The 20,949-nt window shown below is 37.0% G+C and overlaps 1 protein-coding gene across 2 annotated transcripts in view; it reads right to left on the bottom strand.

Moving 5' to 3' along the window:
* Nucleotides 1-53: 53 nt before the first annotated feature.
* UBQLN1 (ubiquilin 1) overlaps nt 54-20,949 on the bottom strand; it is a 44,087-nt gene continuing 23,191 nt past the window's right edge. The window contains exons 4-11 of one of the 2 annotated variants that reach the window (XM_055135502.1): nt 18,262-18,524; nt 15,587-15,745; nt 15,195-15,429; nt 9,114-9,256; nt 5,842-5,925; nt 4,543-4,658; nt 4,162-4,330; nt 54-1,989 (exon numbers count right to left, since the gene is read on the bottom strand). In XM_055135502.1, coding sequence (XP_054991477.1) covers nt 1,837-1,989; nt 4,162-4,330; nt 4,543-4,658; nt 5,842-5,925; nt 9,114-9,256; nt 15,195-15,429; nt 15,587-15,745; nt 18,262-18,524 — 1,322 coding nt within the window. In that variant the 3' untranslated portion in view covers nt 54-1,836. The remainder of the gene's footprint in view (nt 1,990-4,161; nt 4,331-4,542; nt 4,659-5,841; nt 5,926-9,113; nt 9,257-15,194; nt 15,430-15,586; nt 15,746-18,261; nt 18,525-20,949) is intronic. The other variant, XM_055135508.1, reaches the window with a different exon arrangement.

The following is a 20,949-nucleotide window of genomic DNA, read 5'->3' as shown; positions in this document are numbered from 1 at the left end:
CAAGAGTCTCACATCTTTTGTTTTTCTATAAAAGAAGCAAGACAAACCAAGTGTAAAAGCTAGAGATTTATTGTTATTTTGTGATTAATAAATTGTCAAACTGGTTACGACACTACCCCACACAGTATACCACCATTAGCCAGTACAAAAGTTCTTTAAACCAGACAGAGGCATAAGGCAGAGAGAGCACAGACACATGAAAAACCATCCATACAGACTTTCTCTAGTCATGCCTCTACCTTGACTCTCAAATGTTTCCTCATGGGGAAAGTATCAAAACTGCGCGGGCTGGTGGCCAACCTGACCTCTTGACCTGTTTCAATAGCAAGCAACTTATTGAGTAATGGAATCCAACTGTGTTTCCCTTGATTTTATTGGTCTGAACTCATTTTACATTACTTTAACATTTTAATTTCCTGAAACTGTACATCAGAGAATATAATCACCTAAGAGAATACTGAACCAGAGTCAGACAAATATATTACTGACCCCAAAGTCATGTTTAATTGGTCCTAAAGGAATGTACCACCCCAACAGTTTGAGAGATAGACAAACAGAACTTTGGGGAGGGAAGAAAAAAGCTGTTAGAACAGCCAAATGTATTCAATGTTTAAACGGCTCTTTTTCACCCTCGAATACTTCTTTACTACGCTATATGCACAGAAACCCTAAACAGAATCTTGCCGCCAGTATTATTATTTAGGCTGGCCCAATACAGGGTAGATTATACCCCCCACCCCCATACCCCCTCTGAGGCTCTGAAAAGCACAATATTTAACTATTTCTTAATAGAACTACCAACACACTTCAGAAACAAGTAGCTCACAAATCATTTAAATTCATGTACTCCCTGGTATGAGAAAACTGATATACCCAGCAAGTTTGTTCAATTTTCATATGGCGATTAGAAATAACTGACACATCAAGACACTTTCAGTGAAAGCAACATTTCAATTACAAATTGTAATGCTTGTTAAATGACCTATGGGAGAAGCTGAAAAGTCCTATGCAAATGCACTTCTGAGTTATTCTACAGTGTTCCCTCAGTCAGCACAAAGATTAAGGTAATTTACAGTCAATCTATGAATGCTGAAACATTACATCATGTCATCTGTACAAGTAAATGTCCTCTAAGAATCCGTTCTTCTCCTATATTTTCAACAAATCTTACTAACTGGCACTTTTGCTGAGATGTTTATCAAAGATGCTGTAAGATTCTATACAATTAGGAAACAGCTTTAAAGAATTTCCTGATCTGTACTTTTTGGTTATAGGTGTTTTGTCCAGATAATCTATTGCAGTGTATTCCTAGAAATGCAGTCCCAAAGTGCAGAACTATACTGTATACAAAGAAAGCAAAAACTGTCAGTAGTATAAATCTTACAGCATTTTGTCTGCAAAAATACATGCCAAAGTCACAATAAGCAGTATTTTACCCCAAATTATAGAGCGCAAGTGATTTGCTTCTTTTAAATGCTTTTATTCTACATAAATTACTATCGTAGGCTAATGTTTAAAAAGCAAATAAACTGGACAGATGCAAGACAAAAATTTGTTCACCCAACTACAAAAGGTGATGTTTTCTTTAAAAATTACATAAATGCAGAAGTGTTTGATGCATGCAGTAGCCTTAAATGAAAAAGCATTGATTCCCACTGTTCTAAAACAAAAACAAACAACTCCACACATCTTACTGCACTCCACCTTAAAATCATATTGGGCTTGTTTCTAAACACACAAAATGTCAAGAGTCAAGATGAAATAAAGTGGGTATTTTAAAGATTTAAGAGCCGTTATCAAAAATAAATTACATTTTTTCAAGATACAGAAATGCTGCTATGATGGCTGGGAGCCCAGTAACCTTTCAATAGCTGCATTGATATCACCTCCTGTTGCTATTAGCGCTTGTAAGTTTGCTTCACGGTTCAAAAATCCCATTGCACTGAGCTGTTCCAGTTGTTGCTGAAATCTGACTTCTGGATTCTGAAGCTATGAAAGGGAAAAAGAAAAAAGAAAAAAATCCTAAGGAAATTCAATATAAATAACACAAATAATACCAAACTAAAATTTAACATTTGAAATGACTTAACTGCGTTTAAATGTAATGCTGGCTTACTAAGGTACAAAATTCTCCTGAACTATTCAACCTATTTATGTTCATATGCACCTTCATTTCCTCATTTCAAATGACCTAAATTTAGACCTAATCAGTATCGAAAACATTAATATACCTCAGCTCTAAAAAGTTTAGCAGCTCAGAGCCAGTACACCATGTAGGACATATTCCTTAGAGCATCGGATCTGCGTTCAATCCTGGCACCCCACAGGGCCCCAAAGCTTACCACCAGGTGTAATCCCTAAGTGCAGAGCCAGGAGTAAGCTGGGTGTGGCCCCAAAACAAATAACATATTAAAACAAAAAACAAAAAATGTATAGGAGTTGAAATGATAGCTCAATAATCCTGAGTATATGCTTTCTATGCAGGAGACCCAGGTTCAACTCTGGTACTGCACATGCATGCACGCAGGCTCACACTCTCCCCCAACCCATCACCCCTGCCCCAAGCCATATGCCTGGGCAAGGAACCCACCCACATACCTGATACTCACATATTAGACACAGCTAAGCTCAAGAACACATACAAAAATGTAGCAATATTTATATGCCAATATACTGGGGGGGAGAGCACACACCCATAAATACTCTGGGTTTACCCCTGGCTCTGCATTCAGGAATTACTCCTAGCTGTGTCCAGGGGACCACATTGGATGCCAGGGATCAAACCAGGGTTGGTCATGTGGAAGGCAAGCTCTGTACCTGCTGTACTACCACTCCAGCACCTCTGGAGTTAGATTTTAACTAGATATTGTATCTGTAACTCTTGAATTGACCAACCTGTGATTAGCCAAGTCTTCCTTAAAAAAAGTTTCAATTTCAGGCCCACAGACAATATACCTCATTCTCCTGAAAATTAAGGATCAAATTCTCCTTCAGAAATAAAGACAAACTATGAAAGCAATCACTCAATCTTGGCAATTCTGGTATAGGAGCCTATATAGTAATTCTGTTCAGTAACTAATTTTTAAAAATTAACTTCATGGGGGCTGGAGCGATAGCACAGCGGTTAGGGTGTTTGCCTTGCACGCAGCTGACCTGGGTTTGATTCCCAGCATCCCCCGAGCACCACCAGGAGTAATTCCTGAGTAAAGAGCCAAAAGTAACCCCTGTATATCGCCGGGTGTGACCCAAAAAAGCAAAAAAAAAAAAAATAAAAATAAATTAACTTCATGATTTACTGAGTCACAAACTATACTAGAGATCAGAAATACAAATGTTTGCATACTACCCATTATGGGCTTAAATAATGTTTAAAATCAGAAAGTATGCTACGTTTTTTGCCATGAAGGGAGACAACCCGTGGGCAATCATTATTTGTATAAAGGCTCATTTTTAGTAAAGCCAATGAAATTATTTCCAGATGTTGGAGCATTATAATAAGTCCATATTTTTAGCTTTATTTGTGAGGTAGAAATATATAACATTATCACAGGTGGTGGTAGCAGTGGGATGGAAATAGGACTTCGTATGTCAAAATACAAAACTAGATAGGATACTGGGGCAGAAAGCTAACAGGCTGTGCACATGCTTTGCATGCAGTTTTCAATCTGACAGGTGGTTCCCAGTACCACCAGAAGTGACCCACACCCAGCCAGGCGAGCCAGGGGTAGTCCCTGAGGACCACCATGGTTTGGTGGCCTGAATCAAAAGCAAAAAACCTATATAGATTGTGTCCTGAAGGTATTAATGATAACCAAATCTCTATTTTCTCTGACGTACTTCTTAAGTAATTTTCCCAAAAAACTTGTTTCTTAAGAGAGAATAAGAAAAAAGGAATTTCACAAGTCAGTTCTAAAAATTAAGCAATGAATAGTATAGCATTTCTTTATGAAAACTTTAACATTTCCTTTAGTGTCCACACTAAAGTGTCCTCTAGTACCACACGTAGTATTTTTTGGTAAAACCTGTTTTATAATCACTATAGTACTACTGTGCCTTTTATTATAAACAAAAATACACAAAAAAGGTACTGTCCCTTTTCCTTTCTTGTATGAGATGTTGCACATTAATAAATGCAAGACGTGAATAAAAACACATCATTACTTGAGGGTTTACTCCAGCAAGAGCCTGCAGCATTTGTTGGATAAACTGCTGGTGTCCAGGTTCAGTGGTTCCTGCTGTGGGGCTTGTGTTTTCACTGGGTGCAGAGCTGGGTGCACTAGTTCCTGAAGAACCTCCAGTATTTCCTAATGTCCCCAGAGTAGGAGTAAACCTAGGAGAAAGCACAAATCACTGACAAACCTTCCCTTAAAAAAAAAAAAAAAAAAAAAAAGAGGCTGGTACAAGTTACATTTTTAATACAGTAAAAGTGAAATTTTTTAAACAATTGTGTTTTTAACTTTGAAAACATCTTTAAGAAAAAAAAAAGATCAAGGGAAAACCAGAAGAATACTATGTCTAATTCTCATAAGGAAATCAGCTTACCCTGGGATAAGGCCAGGAGCTTCTGTTGCTAGAGTCTGTAAACCCTGCTGGATCTGCAACAAGGCCTGCATTGCTCTAGGGTTTGACATTGCTGATAATGTATCAGGGTTCTGCATCTAAGAAAGAAGTAAAAACAAAAGTAGTTAATGAGGAAACAATAATCAGTCACAGTTAAATTTAAATGTTTTTCTTTTCGCTGTGTTTTTGGAGAAAACCCTAAAACTCTAGAGAGTTTCTTTCTCAAAGTAAACACAATCACCTCTTTCACCAGAAACCTAGTGTGCAAATCAGTATTTGACCTTCCGAGTCCACCATTGAAAGCATTTTTTGAAATGAAAGATAATCAGCTCTTCTGGAAGCCACAACTATTACCTTTCTCCAACAGTAGAGAAATAAATTATTTTGAAGCGACAACCTCCAAATGGACTATTTATATCATGGCAATATGTTTGTTGAACACCACATACTCTTTCTGACCAAGTGTTACCTATTGCTGATAAAACAATATTACCAGTAACACACACTCTAAAACAACAGTTCCAAATTTGAAGTTAAAACATGTGTTCTGAGTTATAACGAAATAATTACGCACCACCTGACAAAAAGAACTATGCTGAGATTATAATACATGAAGGACACCAGCTAACCCTGAATAAGTTTACAGGCCTGAGACTAATTACCTAATACTTAAAAGCCCTTGAACTACCAGTTTCAAAACACCAAGAGTGCCCTCTCTTTTATCTTTTTAAAATAATAAATACCATGGCAATCTCAAATTATATTAAAACTTTCCTTACATGACAACACTGACAATTCTAATCCAGGTAATTCCGAGTTTCGGGAAATGATATCTACACTGTGGAAAACAGATATTTATTAATTTGAAGGAATCAAAGCATTATAAAGAAACCAAATCTGAAAAACAGGACAGGGTAACTCTCTCCTGTCGCTTGAGATAAGTAAAACCATGAAGTGTAACATGACACAATGAATCCCTTCAAAGTTAGTAAAGTGAAAGAAAATGGTTTATGGTATTAACAAAGCATTCAAAATCTAAATCCACAAGAGCCAAAAAAAGGTTCCTTTCCTCAGAATTTGTGTGCAAAAAATACAAGCGAATGGTCAGCAGTGAAATGGGGCTTAGTTTAAGATCAAGCTGAGTTCTCCATAAATAGACAATATCAAACTCAATTCTGTTTTGCTATCAGCCAAAGAGCAAGAAAATTGATTAAGGTTGTTTGTTTTTTTTTTTTCCAAGCAAATCATTACCAAAGAGAGCTAGCATCTTATCTTACTCACTTGTTGGAGGAAAGTTGGGAGCTGTTGTCTCATTTGTTCTTGAAGCTGAGGATTTCCAGCAAATAGGGGGTTATTCAGCATCATCTATGGGGCAAGTGTTCAAACAATTTTAACTGGAAATATTTGAAACAAGTAATGTACCTTGTTTAATAGTCTATCTTCCCTCGAGCGCCTAACCTGGCGCTGAAAAGCAAGGAAGGTAGAATGAGCAAAAGGAAAAGGGAAATTACTGTCCACAAGAGGAAATCTCCAGAACAAAACTAAACTAAAAATAAAGGGTGCATCTTCTCTCTCAATGAGAATGATGATTATGATAATGGCATGCAATATCCCTTAAAAAAGAGAGAGAGAAAGAGAGAGGAGAGAGGCATTTTCTTAGGCTTTTCCTTGAGCAAAGGCAGATGTTTGCCTTAAAAAGAGTAGCTGGCATTCCTGAGGAAACATTTTCTGCTACACTGACAGCATAAACTTAAGAAGCAACACTTCATGAAACTATACATAATATGCTTAAACACCTCAACACCCAAGTGCCAAGCAAAGACAAATCCAGATCTGGAACTATTCTACTTATCTCCTACAAAACAGCAAGTATTAGGTCCAGAAAAATAACAGCACAAAATCAACCAACTTGTCAGAGAAATGGAGCTGCTAGGTGAAAATAAGCCCAGAACTGCTACCAACAGACGTCTGGGGGAAACAGTAAAATGCTTTTAGACCTGAAAGATGTAAAATCCACTTGAGAACACCAAGATTAGAATCTAGATTTAACCTCACTACCATCAGAGATGAAAACAGTAGCATGTCTCTTAACCCTCAAACAGGTATTAGGAATTTAAAAATCAGGGTCACCATTAACCTCATGTTAGATATGCAAAAATTAAGAGAATCAGAAGCAAAACAAAACCAGAAATGAATAAACTCTCATAGCTTCAAAATAAACAATTTTTTTTATTAGTTTGCCCAGTTGGAGTAGAAAGTCAATGAGCAATGGTTTACTGTAACTATTTACCTGTTCAAAGTCTAGGGTCGAAAATGATCTTTGCCCTCGAGGAGTTAACCATATTTGAGATTAATTATACGCAAATACAAAAAAAGAGAAAACACCCTCTTAACTTACAAATTACAAGACATTTAGTGAACACAGTAACTACAGCATTAAGTCAGAAATGTTATGGGTCACAGAATTCATTCCAAGTGACCAGACTTCACTTTAAAGTAGTTAACAACTGCAGAGCAACAAGCCTGCTTCTTTCCGGCTCTATCTCATTATCATCAATCAGGAACACATTAATGAAGTTATCGCAGTATCTTTCAAACTTCGTATCACCTGAAAAGCATGTTAGCTTAAACTTACTCATTCTTAGGACATTGTTATCTTATTTGATTAGTAGTTTTTCTCCTAACTTACCTGTCAATATAACAATTTATTTTCACTCATTCTTTTGATCTAAAAACTGAAATTAGGATAGAAAAATGGCAGACTTTAACCTGCCATTAACATTGTAATTATTTTTAATTATCTATAATAAAATATAACCACATCACGCCTTCTTTATTACATTTTGTTTTAGTGTAATACACTTTATAAATGAAAAACTGTTAAATGATTTAAAGTGTACTTGATGTTCAGTGACTGAAAATGTGTTTGCTAATATGGAAATTTAAAAGAAATGCAAATTAGTGTTATTTTCTACACACAAATTTGTCAAATATACTAAAAAGCAAAAACATACTATCATTCTACATATTTTTCATTACTTTAAGCATGCCAGTTAAGTGTGATATTACTGACTACTCAGGCTCATGAATTTTTATTAAAACAATTCTTCACAAGATATGACAAAATGCAAAATAATTAGTATATAAAAAATTTCCTTTAAACTTTAATTAAAATTCCATTAACTTAAAAGAGGCAGAAGCTATTGCTGAGAATTACAACTCAGAAACATCTACCATATATATATATGTATACATATATATATATCAATATGGTGCACACAGAAAATAAAAACTATTTCATTTGATGAAGAAAATTACTATTCAAAACAAATTTTAGAGTTGGGAATAAACTATGAAGAAAACAATCTCAAATTCTTATCACTATAGAATTCCTTTTAAAAAGAGGAAGGCAGTGAGATAATACAAGAGGTAGGGTGCTTGCTTTGCATGTGGGCTGACATGAATTTGATCCCTGGTACCTCATATGGTCCCCATCACTGAACGGCAGGAGTTATCTCAGATCACAGAGCCGGGTAAAAGCCCTCAGCACAATGGGCCAAAAAAAAAAAAAAAAAAACACAGAAATATATATACATAGCAAGGGTCAGAGAAATACAAAGTGGATTAAGTGGGTGCCTTCTACACAGCCAACCCAGGTTCAAGTTGCATCTGGAGCCCTGAGCACTGACAGATCCCTGAACACAGCCAGATGTGTGCCACCCTCCTTGCACTTCTCTTTACACCCAATGCAAATATAAATTACAGACAAAATTAAGTGTTATTTCACATTCTTAAGACTTTACAAGTATAATGGTTCTCAATCTAAGGGTATATCCAAATCACCCAGTTCTTTAAAATGCAATTTTATCAAAAACCCCTTAAGGGTGTCAAAATATTTCTATTTTAGAACTCCCAAAGTATACTATATGTGTAATTCCAAAACCAATTTAAATGTGGATTTAGGGATGATAACCCTATATTTCATAGGCATGGTTAAAAAAAAAAAAAGATTTATTTAGCTAGAAAATTAACTGCCGGCCAGTAAAATAATGGGAAATAAAGGAAATCTACACTAGAAAGAAAATAGTTTTTATAAATCCTCCCACCCTACTTTGAAAATTTCTTAATACCTATTTTGAACCTATTATCACAAATCTGTGATTTAATCAGCAAAATCACAATCAAAATTTACATTACACTAAATATATCTTAAAAGGAGAGCTATACCTCAAAGCCACAGAACTTAACACAGAACTTAACAATTTAAATTGTTACCCCAATCAGTTTTGAAAACTTCCAATTTTACATATTACACAAGGAAAGCCAACAATTCAAAACTTTTATATTTACCTTCTGAACATAAAGCTGCACTTCTTTCTAGCTAGTGAACAGCCACTTAAATATTTATTAAGTCTTATTTATTGCGAAGAAATGCAGTTAATTTTTTTCCCAACTGTGTTAAGATGACACAACAAGAATGTGCAGAAAATCTCAATTATTTTATTAGACTCTTCATTCACATTGCAGTCTTTCTTCATACAATTCCTACTAACCTGAGCAGCAAGATCAGGGTTCTGGCTCAGAGACTGCATCATGCTTCTCATGTAGGGGGCAGACAGCATGTTTTGCATAAGCTGTGGATTTTCAGTTATTTGTTGCAACAGGCTCTGCATTCCTGGTGTGTTGAACATACTAGCTGAAAGTTTGTTTTAAAAAGAAAGACTGTATCAAGGAAAAGATACCCTTAAGAGTCAATCTTTAGATACAATATATACTGTCCATAATTTAACAATTTATATGGAGATACACTATCCATGATCCACATTTTAAAAACTAAGATCTTCAATAATACCTGCTTAATATACTGGTAAATGGCTTATAACTTTAAACATTCTGACTGCATTTATGACAAAATATGTGAATGAAAAAGGTGGGTTTTTTTTTAATTAATTTATTTATTTTTAATTCGTGAATCACCATGAGGGCACATTTACAGATTTATACACTTTTGTGCTTATGCTTCCCTCATACAAAGTTCGGGAACCCATCCCTTCACCAGTGCCCATTCTTCACCACCAGTAAACCCAGCATCCCTCCCAACCTCCCCGATCCCATCTCCCCCCACCCCGCCCTGCCACTGTGGCAGGGCATTCCCTTCTGTTCTCTCTCTCTAATTAACTGTTGTGGTTTGCAATAAAAAAGGTGGGTTTTAAAGTCAAAAAAAAACAAGCCAAGGTATAGTTAAAATTACTACTGAAAAATCTAATCCAGAAGTCTGAATGAACTTTTTCTCCAGGATCACTTAATGTGCATTGTATTAAACTCAGTATTTCACACTTCAGAGAGAATTCCTAACACAAATGAAAAACAGACACCAGTTTCTATTCCAGTGAATACCAGTTGTCCAATAAGCAAAATAATACACATGTAACATCTCAGAGCCTACAATACAGTGACTAAAGATGTATCTATAAATCAAACCACCTGGGTTCAAATTTAATAAACTGTAGCCTTGGGCAAGTGATTTTGTTTCCTCCCACTTTCTTCTCCCCATCTGTAAAGTGAGGGAAACAGTATCTGCTCCAACACTAATTGTGATAACTAGTGTGTGAAGTGGTCACTATACACATTTTTTTTTCCCTCTCACTGCTGAGTAGTGAAAGCTTATTTAAGTTTTCCTTAAAAACTCTTTTTTTTTTCAACAAATGTGTAAATTTTCAACTGCTTACTAGATATACTGAAACTCAAATTCTCAAACTCTTTGTGAGTTTAACTCAGCTTCTCCACATAGTTTTGAAAGTTATAATTTGCTGTTTCTGTGTAACCATTTTCCCCCTTATTTTTCTTATGCTGTTCAAACACAGATTAAATACAACCCAAGACAAGATTGAGATTAAAGGATTGAAGAAAAAAATTGGGGTGAAAAATGAAAAATATATGGAATTAAAACTTCGGTGTCCATAAGCAACCCTTAGTTGAAATATAAACGCACTCATTTACTGTCTAGGGCTACACACTTTGCTCTAAGCAAAGGAAGCAGTAAACTAGACATTAATCAAAACATCATTAATTAAATCTTGCAGCTATAGGAGGGAAGAAGATTACTCTTTTAGGAAGCAGAGTTTATTAAAAAAAAAACTTAAGACATTAAGCTCAACATCAATATTCAATTTTAAAACAATTCAAATTATTTTGAGTGGTATTCTTTTGCTCAGAATTAGATGTTACTGCTAACACTATTTTTGTTTGAACTATCGAACTTTGAAGTGACTTAAAAAGTAGTCTCCATTAACACTCTGTATAAAGTACAGACAAAATGTTCAAAATTGAGAAAATAAGAATTCAGAAGTAGAATCTGTTAAGAAGTGCAAATCTGGGGCTGGAGCAATGGCACAGCGGGTAGGGTGTTTGCCTTGCACGCAGCCGACCCGGGTTCGATTCCCAGCATCCCATATGGTCCCCTGAGCACCGCCAGGGGTGATTGCTGAGTGCAGAGCCAGGAGTAACCTCTGTGCATTGCTGGGTGTGACCCCCCCCCAAAAAAAGTGCAAATCTGACAAGGAAAAGACACAAAGATTAAAATTATTAGTTGAACAACTACATGAAGTTTTTCTTAAAAACCAATAAACAAAGTTTGTATTTAAAAACAACTCTTGGGGCTGGAGCGATAGCACAGCGGGTAGGGCATTTTTGCCTTGCACGTGGCTGACCTGGGTTCAATTTCCAGCATCCCATATGGTCCCCCGAGTACCGCACCGCTAAGAGTAATTCCTGAGTGCATGAGCCAGGAGTAACCCCTATGCATTGCCAGGTGTGACCCAAAAAGCCCAAAAAAAAAAAAAAAAAACCTCTACTGGCAGGTTCTAGAGAAAATATTTGAACTGTTGAATTCAACAGTAGAACTATCAACAGAGAATATCAATTCACTTTTGTTAACTTACCCAAAGTAAATTCCGTTAGTTAGTAATACTATGACTTGCTCAATCTTACATAATTTTTTTAGACCATGTGCTATTTATTTGTTTGTTTGTTTGTTTATGATCTTTTTGGGTCACACCTGGCAATGCACAGGGGTTACTCCTGGCTGTGCACTTAGAAATTACCCCTGGCGATGCTCAGGGGACCATATGGGATGCTGAAAATCGAACCCGGGTCAGCCGCGTGCAAGGCAAATGCCCTACCTGCTGTGCTATTTATTGCTCCAGCCCCCGAAAGGCAGTTTTTAAGCTCTTATTTTTTCTACAGAAGTAAAAAGTTATTGCCCCTTTTTTTGGAGGGAGAATGTTGGAGCGCAGACATTTGTACCAAACATTAAACCATAGTATCAAAGAATTAGTTTGGCTATTTTTATTCCCTTTTGGTAGAGACTTTATTTTCTCAATGAACTCAACCCAAAAATCACAAAGCAAAATAGCATTTACATGCAAAATGCAGAGCATGATTAAGTTATTTTGACAATTAAAAACTGTCTGAATCACAATGCCAAGCAGCTTTATCAAGTCTTGTTCTGTAAAAAACAAGTTAGCTCTCTTTTTCCACAAATAAATAATAGAAATAATCTGAGCTAAGGCTGTTTTGGAAGCTTTTATTTTCACCCCCATTTAAATAAAAATAAAATCTCCGGCCTCTAAACTGTGAGCTAAGCTATGGCCCCATGCCGCCCCATGAGGGAAAAGGTTTTTCTCTCTCAGCCTTTCCTTTCGGCAGCGGCGTGGCAACCACCATCTTTTAGAGCCCACAAAACAGAGGTATGAGCTTGCAGTAGCGAGACTTCTGGCAGAACTTTCTCTGGACTTAATTACTAAAACACCTGAAATCCAAAACCTCATATGTTCTTAATTCTCAGCAATGGAAAACAAATTATGAAATGATGCCTTTTTGGCAAGTCTGATTGTTGGGGGGGAAATTCCAAATAACAATAGTAAGTTTTCTGTTGAAATACTTAATGTAATCAAAGTAAACAGAGCGTAAAGTGAAAATCATCAGCCACACAGGTGGGGTGTGGGGGAGATGGGAGGTATACTGGGGTTTTTGGTGGTGGAACATGTGCACTGGTGAAGGGATTGGTGTTTGATCATTGTATGACTGAGACTTAAACCTGAAAGCTTTGTAACTTTTCTCATGGTGATTCAATAAAAAAAAAAAAAAACCTTCACAATTCAAAACTTTAACTGCATTATTAAGGGGTTACTACCAACCCAGGGGCTGGAGTGACAGCACAGCGGGTAGGGCGTTTGCCTTGCATGCGGTCGACCTGGGTTCGATTCCCAGCATCCCATATGGTCCCCCAGCACCACCAGGATAATTCCTGAGTATAGAGCCAGGAGTAACCCCTGTGTATCGCTGGGTGTGACCCGAAAAGAAAAAAAAGAAAAAAAAAGGGGGGGTTACTACCAACCCAACCAGAAATAATCTGCAAAGACATAAAAAATGCAAAGAAAACCTGTAATTCTATACACATGCTCTCTGGTTGGCAAATACACTATTAAAAATCTAGTTTTAGATTGATTACACATCTGAAGTAAGAATCTTTTACCAGTGTGAGCTGCAACAAACTGACAAACACAATAAAAACCAATTAAAATATTATCTGCCTTTTTACAGGAGATACTTGCAAATGTGAGAAAATGTTACACTCTTAAGATTTTCTCACATTCTAGGGTATGTGTAAAGAAACCAACAAGAATTTCATTTTACAGGTAGACCAGTAAAAGTTCATTTTTACTGTTTCTTGTTTTTTCTTTTTCTTTGAGGCAAACATAAACATGAAATTTTCAAGCAACTAAAATTAGAGATCAGAATAAAAAGTGGCAAAGCTGATTTTCTACTGTTGACAAAAAACTGTAGACCACTGTTGTTAACTGTCAATGAACAGGTATAGAAGAGGCTTCAAAAGCATTGCTAAAGACTATCATAAAGTGGAGGTGATTCATGCAGAAAGAAATCTAATAAACTTTGTGAGTTCTTGACTTTCTCTCTGCTTTAAGAACTTCAAATGTATTAAAACATCTTTTGTAAAAGAAAATCAAATAAGCAGTAAGTAAAATGCAAAACAGTATACTTTTTCCTTTTGTAGGTATTATCTCATAAAGCCTGACATATACCCCTCTTCCCCCCCCAAAAAAACAAAACCCTCATAATATACATTGTATTCTTCTTTTTAATTTCTTGGTTTCTGGACCACACCAGCAGTGTGTTCAGAAACCAAACCAGGGCTTACGCCTGGCAGGCTCTGGGACCATATGGCATGCCAGGGACTGAAGCCAGGTCAGTCATGTACAAAATAAAGGCAGAGCCTGCTGTACTATTTCTCCAGCTCCTCCACTGTTATCTTTAAAGAATACCAACATGAACACCAATTATCCTCCCCACTCTGACTTCCTTTCTCAGTAATGAAATGCTCAGATAGCTGGTTGTTTCAGCAATGTCCTCTTGCGCAGGCCCAACAGTGCTGGAAGCCACCAGGGGCACCAGTGGCACATCAAAAGTGTTTGAGAGGTAACGTGGTGCTGGGGTTCATACTCTGTTCTGTCTGTGCCTTTGCAAGGCATGGGACCTTGGCTGTTGAACCATCTCCCCAGCTCCTTAGTAAAGTTTAAAAAAAAAAAATCCATCTCCAGTATAATATCATTCTATTTATGCCAAGACAGAGAGACATTTTCTATAACACAGAAATTCCTCTCACATAAGGAAAGTGACCACAAACTTTCATTTATTCCACTTTAATATGCTAAATGTTAGCATTCAAAGTGGCTACTAATTTTGGAACTAATTCATGGTTAAGATATTAGCATAAAATGGGGCTGGAGAGATAGCACAGCGGGTAGGGCATTTGCCTTGCACGCAACCGACCCGGGTTCAATTCCCAGCATCCCATATGGTCCCCTGAGCACCGCCAGGAGTAATTCCTGAGTGCAGAGCCAGGAGTAACCCCTGTGTATCCCCAGGTGTGACCCCAAAAAAAGAAAAAAGATATTAGCATAAAGTATCTGAATAGCTGAAATTAGGATTTCTCAATCTAGTCTACAGAAAATTTATCCAAGAGTCTATTTTTTTTTTTTGCAGACTTTGCAGCAACAATATACAAATTTTGAACCCCACGGCCAAAGATTCTGATCCAGGACATGTAAGTTAAGGCATTATTCACAAACCTGGTAAACAGAATACAGTTAGCTTAGACCTGGTGTCAAGACTGAGAATCCACTGATCTAGAGCAGTATCTCTCAATTTTTTTTCTGACAGGGGATCCTTTTTATTCAACACTGTTTCCTTCCTGTGGCATCCCTGTGCTACCAGTTGGCCCCTTACTCTTGTGCCCTGGACCCTGCCTCACCCATTTATGAGACTGTGTCATCTTTGACCCCCTGAAACATACTGGAAGCTCACAGCAGTGCTTATGGCTGCTGGTTGAAAAACACCCATTTAGAATAGAAAACGAGATAAGAAATCAGGAAGCTTATGGTCTACTAATAAGTACACAAGTAAAATCACAAAATGACTCCTGCAAAACCTCAGTAAACCTCCCCAATACACTGCATACAAGATTAATACCAATCATTACATACTTAGCTTACAGGCTAAGAAATGTTTCATTATTCTACTAAGACAACAAAGGGTGCACGTTCAGAACTCACCTCCTACTCCAGGCCCCAAATTTGGCGTAGTAGAACTCTGCCCAGCAGTGCCACTGGCAGCAGTACCAGCAGTGCCTCCCCCTGTGCTGGTGGTGGTACTGGAAGTAGATGAACTCTGGGAAGTCTGTGGGGCCCATGGATTAGGCAACGGGTCTCTGTTTTCTGTACGAGAAGGTTGACTACCTTCACCTGAAGATGTGTTGCTCACTAAAGAAGCAAACGGATTACCACCAAACTAAAATTAAAAAAAAAAAAAATTACAAGTAAGCTTTGTCTTAAAAGACGACATATATTTTCTTCTAATAAAAATCATGATTTCCACTTAAAAAAGTACTCCTCGGTGACACACATATTTGTCACACCAGTAGTACCCCGAAGCTTGAGCCCCATACCTGCTCCTGAGCAGCACTGAGCATGGGCTCCTGGATATCTGTGTACATGCGCCGTAAGGCATTGTATCCCCCTGGGATGCTCTCTAGGTTGCTCAAGGCACGGTCCTGGTTTCTCATCATTTCCTGCATCATTGCTGGATTCCGAGCAAGTTCCAAAGTCTAAAAAAGATTTCCATGAAAACAAGAGCTGAATGAGGGTGGAGGGGGTTCAGTGAAATACAGTGGTATTTTAAAAATTAACCTATGCTACTTCTGCTTCCTAATCCCAAGAACTAGAAATTTTTAAAGAATTAGTTCTACTAGGTTTTACACCTCAAAAATTAAGCTAGTATTCACATAAGATGCAGCTATTAATGAATACCTATCACATGAATTGAAATTTCTTAAATTAGCAAAATACAGACCTTTATAACATGAAAGAGAACCAGACATTTTACCCCCTGATTTCAAACTATATTACGAAGCCATGGTAATCAAAACTGCATGGTGTTGACATAAAAGCATACACAAACATGAAAAGGGAATAAAGAGTTGAGAAATATATCCACATATACGCTCAACTTAACTTACAACAAAGGAGGTAAGAATGGGGCAAAAAAATCTAGTAAGTGATGGGAAAACTGAAGAGCAATGTGTAAAATAATGAAACCGGACCACTACCTTATGCCATATACAAAATCAACTTGAAATGAATTAAAACCCAAAGCTATAAAACTTCTAAGAGACAGCATCAGGGAGTAAGCACCTTAATTTTAAGTCTTGGAAGATTTTTATTTTTTAATCTGACATTCAATTTTACAAAAGCCAAGTAAACAAGTGGAACCACATCAAACAAAAAAGTTTCTGGTAAGCAAAGGAAACCAATAAAATAAAAATTTTTATTTTATGAGAGATATATTTTATGAGAGCCAGGAGATATTACATTGGTGAGAGTGTTCGTTCAGCACACATCCAAATCCAGATTTAATTCCTGGCACCACCTGAGCATAACTGGGTGCAGCACTCAGGGCTCCAAGGTCCAACATAGTTGGTGATTCCTGGCACCACATGGTTCAAGCAGTAATACAACTTTAGACCCTGACAGTGAAACTCTGGCCCATTTACCCAATAAAAAAGAATTTAAACATCACTGATCATCAAGGAAACACAATGAAAACCACTACCAATTAGAATGTGTAGGTGCAGGTGCTATAGACATGCCTCCATACTAATTTTTCCTCAAGAAATGAAAAATCAAATGACTATATATCCAAAAACTCCACCTCTGCAGATGGATCTGAAGAAAATAAAAACACTAACTCAAAAAGGTGTTATGCACCCCCAAATCCATTACAGCATTATTTATAATAGCCAACATATGGAAATAAGCCAGTGTCCATAAACAGATAAAGAAAATGTGACATGTATGTGCAAAATGGAGTATCATTCAACCATTAAAAGAATGAAATGAATTCCACTTGTAACAATACGAATGAACTGAAGACAAGCCCTGTATCATTTTATACATACACGGTAGAATTGATATCTTTCAATGGTTGAGACCGAGACAGAGGAAGAGGACAGGGAATGAGATGATGCTCAAAAGATGTTCAAAACTTTCATTTTGTAAATATGAAAGCCTGGGTGGGTCAAAGTGATAGTACAGCAGGTGGGGTGCTTGCCTTGCATGCAACCAACCCAGATTTGATACCCATACCCCAAATTCGCCAAAAGAGATCCCTAAGTACAGAGTGTGGAATAACCCTTGAGTACCACCTATGGCCCAAAAAGCAAAAATAAATAAGCCTGGGAATACAATGTACGCTATGGTGACTATAGTTAACTACATATTTAAAAGTTTCTAAGAATAGGCCTGAACTTTATCTCAAGAGAAAAAATCCTGAAGTGCTTAGGAGATGGATCAACGGTGAGAAGTGTATGCCATGCAGGTGATGAGTTTGATGCCCAGTGCTGGTACTGGAAGCTCCCATCTCTGCCACCCCTGACACTGAAAGAAAAGTGTGTGTTCTCCAGCATGTGAAGCAAGTGTGCACAAGTACTGCAACTGAAGTATGCAGACCCTTGTGGGTCAGAGAAATCGCACAAGGTTAGCTTGCTTTGTAGAAAATGACTGGTTCAATCCCTGGAACTATATATGATGACCTTAACACTGCCAGAGTGACCACTGTGCACATAAGGACTAAGTCCTCAGCACCATCAGCTGTGGCCCAAAATAAAATTAAATAATTAATTAGATAAAACTAAATATATACAATAAAACTAAACTGTGTGGACCCTTCAAGCACAGCAACAAGAGATGTGCAAACCCTCATGAGCATATATGCAAGAACCAGAAGCAAATGCACAACCCTGTGAGCACAACACGACTATGTGTATAAATGTCACAATCATATATGTGCAATTCCCACTTAAATCAACAGCAGAAACACAGGGGGAAAATCAACATCTATACACAAATTACCGGAATGCAAACTTGCAATGAATATAATGTTCTGTGTCAAATATGCCACAGTATCTCAGTAATAACAGAATATTTTAAACCAAAGCTTGGTTGAATTTTCCTGAGTAAGATTAGGATTTCTTCCTCCTCCCCAGCCCCTATAGTTAGCGTAAAAATTAAATAAGACGGAACATGTAAATTTTTGCTATGTTAACTCAAAGTAAGTTCCACATACTTGTCTCATAATATCTGGATTATTCAGCATGTGGCTAATTTCTGGATTTCTCTGTATTAATTGCTGCATTTGTGGATTGGCCATAATTAATTGCCTCATGAGATCAGGATTTGAGAGCATGCTCTGAACAAAAGGATTTTCCATGATCTGGACCATCATCTCAGGATTGGACATAAGTTGCCGCTGCATCTGGCTTTGTAGTTCAGAAAAGTTAGTAGTATTCAAACCCAAACTACTTAGACCAGCAAGTCCTCCAAGGCCACCTAAGAATAAAAAGGGGGAAAAATACATAAATAAAAGTCACAAGCAATATTATAAACATGACTACTACAATACGAAGAGGCAAAGGATTACTTACATCAATAGCCCACCGCAGAAAGTCATCTTAAAGCAAGTAATAATACCAACTAAAATAAATATTCCTAGTGTCTAGTGTAAAAGTATATTTGATCTCCTGGTACAAAGCTCTGAAAACTCTTGCAATTTCCTAGGGAAAGAATTATTTTTTTGTTGGACTCACAACCCCCTTTTAAAAAAATCGTATCTCATATAATCTGTTCCTTAGGATACAGATCCCTAGACAACCCCAGGAAAGAACAAGTGCTTAAGATGGTGGAACTTTCAGCCAACTACCAACCTTCAGGAAGGGAAGAGAAAGGGGCTATTGATTATGAGTTTTAGAAAACAAACAAAAACCAACAATTGAGACTCAGAACTCAGTACTAGTTAACACATGCAGGTGGCTAGACGAAACAACAAAAAAGGGTATAGAAGTCCGTACTTTTCTGCTACACCATATCTTATTCTATTCTTTTCTCACATTTCTTTGTTATATATCCTTTATGATCATCTGGCAAACTGAAGTGTATCCTGGGTTTTGTGAATCTTTCTAGCAAAGCATGAAACCTAAGGAGGCAGGGAATGGGAATTCCTAATTGAAAACATGGCAGTGAAAAACTATGACAGGCCTGGGACTTGGACTTGAAGTAGAGATAGTTTTTCAAAGGACTGAGCCATCAACTTGTGAGATCAAACACTAATACTAGGAAGAAAGTGTCAGGAATAAACAACTAAATAATTCAAATGGGTAATAAAACAGTATTAGAAAAAAAGAACCTCAGTTAAAAAGAAACAATTTTTTTTTTTAATGCAGTGGAGCTGAAGAGATGGCTTAAGCACTTAGTACATGGTGTGGACCCAAAACAAAAGGAAAACCCTTTAATTATACTTCTATCTCTTTCCAAACTAACAAGTTTAACAAGCAGAATTCACCTATAAACTCTAGATAGAAGTGGGCTCCTGACAATCCAAGAGTTAAGATACATAGTGGAGACCTAATTGATTCAGAAATAACTAAGTACTAATTATAAATGTCTTTTATAAAATAAGATAACCAATATACTCATCAGGGATAATGCTGCATACTGGGAATAAAATAACAAAGACAACATAAACTGCCTTCAGAACTCAATCTATTATGAAAGAAACCAAGAAAACTACAGAATAAGTGCTCTAGTACGGATAGTCATAGGATATTATAATAAAGTATTCTAAGTGGAATGGCTGCTTTACCACATATGAAATTTAATGAATACATCATTAAGAGTATTGTAAACCACTGTCATCCCGTTGCTCACTGATTTGCTGGAGCAGGCACCAATAACGTCTCCACTGTGAGACTTCTTGTTACTGGTTTTGGCATATCGAATACGCCACAGGTAGCTTGCCAGGCTCTGATGTGCAGGCGAGATACTCTCGGTAGTTTGCTGGGCTCTCCAAGAGGGAGGGACGGAGGAATCGAAACCGGGTCGGCAGCATGCAAGGCAAACACCCTACCTGCTGTGCTATCGCTCCAGCCAAAGAATCTCAATTTTTAAAAAATGTTTTTTAAAAGATGGCAGATTTCAAGGAATTTAAAAATAAGTTGGCAAAAAGAAATAAAGCAATATTGGAAGATTATTAGGCACAGTAAATACCACAGAGATTAATGGTATATATTTAAAATTGCAAAAAATTCCATGACTGGAATGAAAGATGGCAAGGATCAACCGAACATTCCATGTAGACCTTTGCATTGCATTTCTTTTGCAGAAGAAGCACATCTGCTTAGTTATGGTCTAAGGACTACAAGAAATTATTTGTCACTTCTGGTAAAAGTACAAAAGGTGTACTTTGATACTCTTTGGTTGTCTCCTCTGTCATGTTCTAAGAGGTATGACTAGCTAAAAAATGGCAGGATTCTATAGAACTATCATCTGTGCTACCATCTGAGCCAGCAGTACCACATCTTGGCATCTATTGCAAAAACATTCCTTTGAAAGAATATATGCACACCAATGTCCATCATCAGTTAGTACTGTAAACAATCCAAATACACAACTATAGACAAAACAATCAAGAAACTGTGGTATATATACAGAACAGAATAATTATGCAGCTCTAAGAAACAAAAAACATGCAATTCGTCTTGACATGGATGCAATTAGATTTTATTATGCAAAGTGAAGTGAGAAAGGAAGGGATATAAAATGTCTCTTATATGTGGGACTTAAAAATACATAGCAGGGTAACAATATCAATCCAAAAGCAACATAATAAAAGAACTAATCACACAATTGAGTTGGCGGGAAGGGTAATTGGGAGGACGGGGTCTTAGGTGCATGGGAAAGGGAAGGGGTACAATGGTGA

The sequence above is a fragment of the Sorex araneus genome, chromosome 1 (assembly GCF_027595985.1).
Source record: "Sorex araneus isolate mSorAra2 chromosome 1, mSorAra2.pri, whole genome shotgun sequence".
NCBI classification, from domain to species: Eukaryota; Metazoa; Chordata; class Mammalia; order Eulipotyphla; family Soricidae; genus Sorex; species Sorex araneus.
Note: the sequence above shows the minus strand (reverse complement) of the source record. Positions and strands in the feature narration are given on the sequence as shown.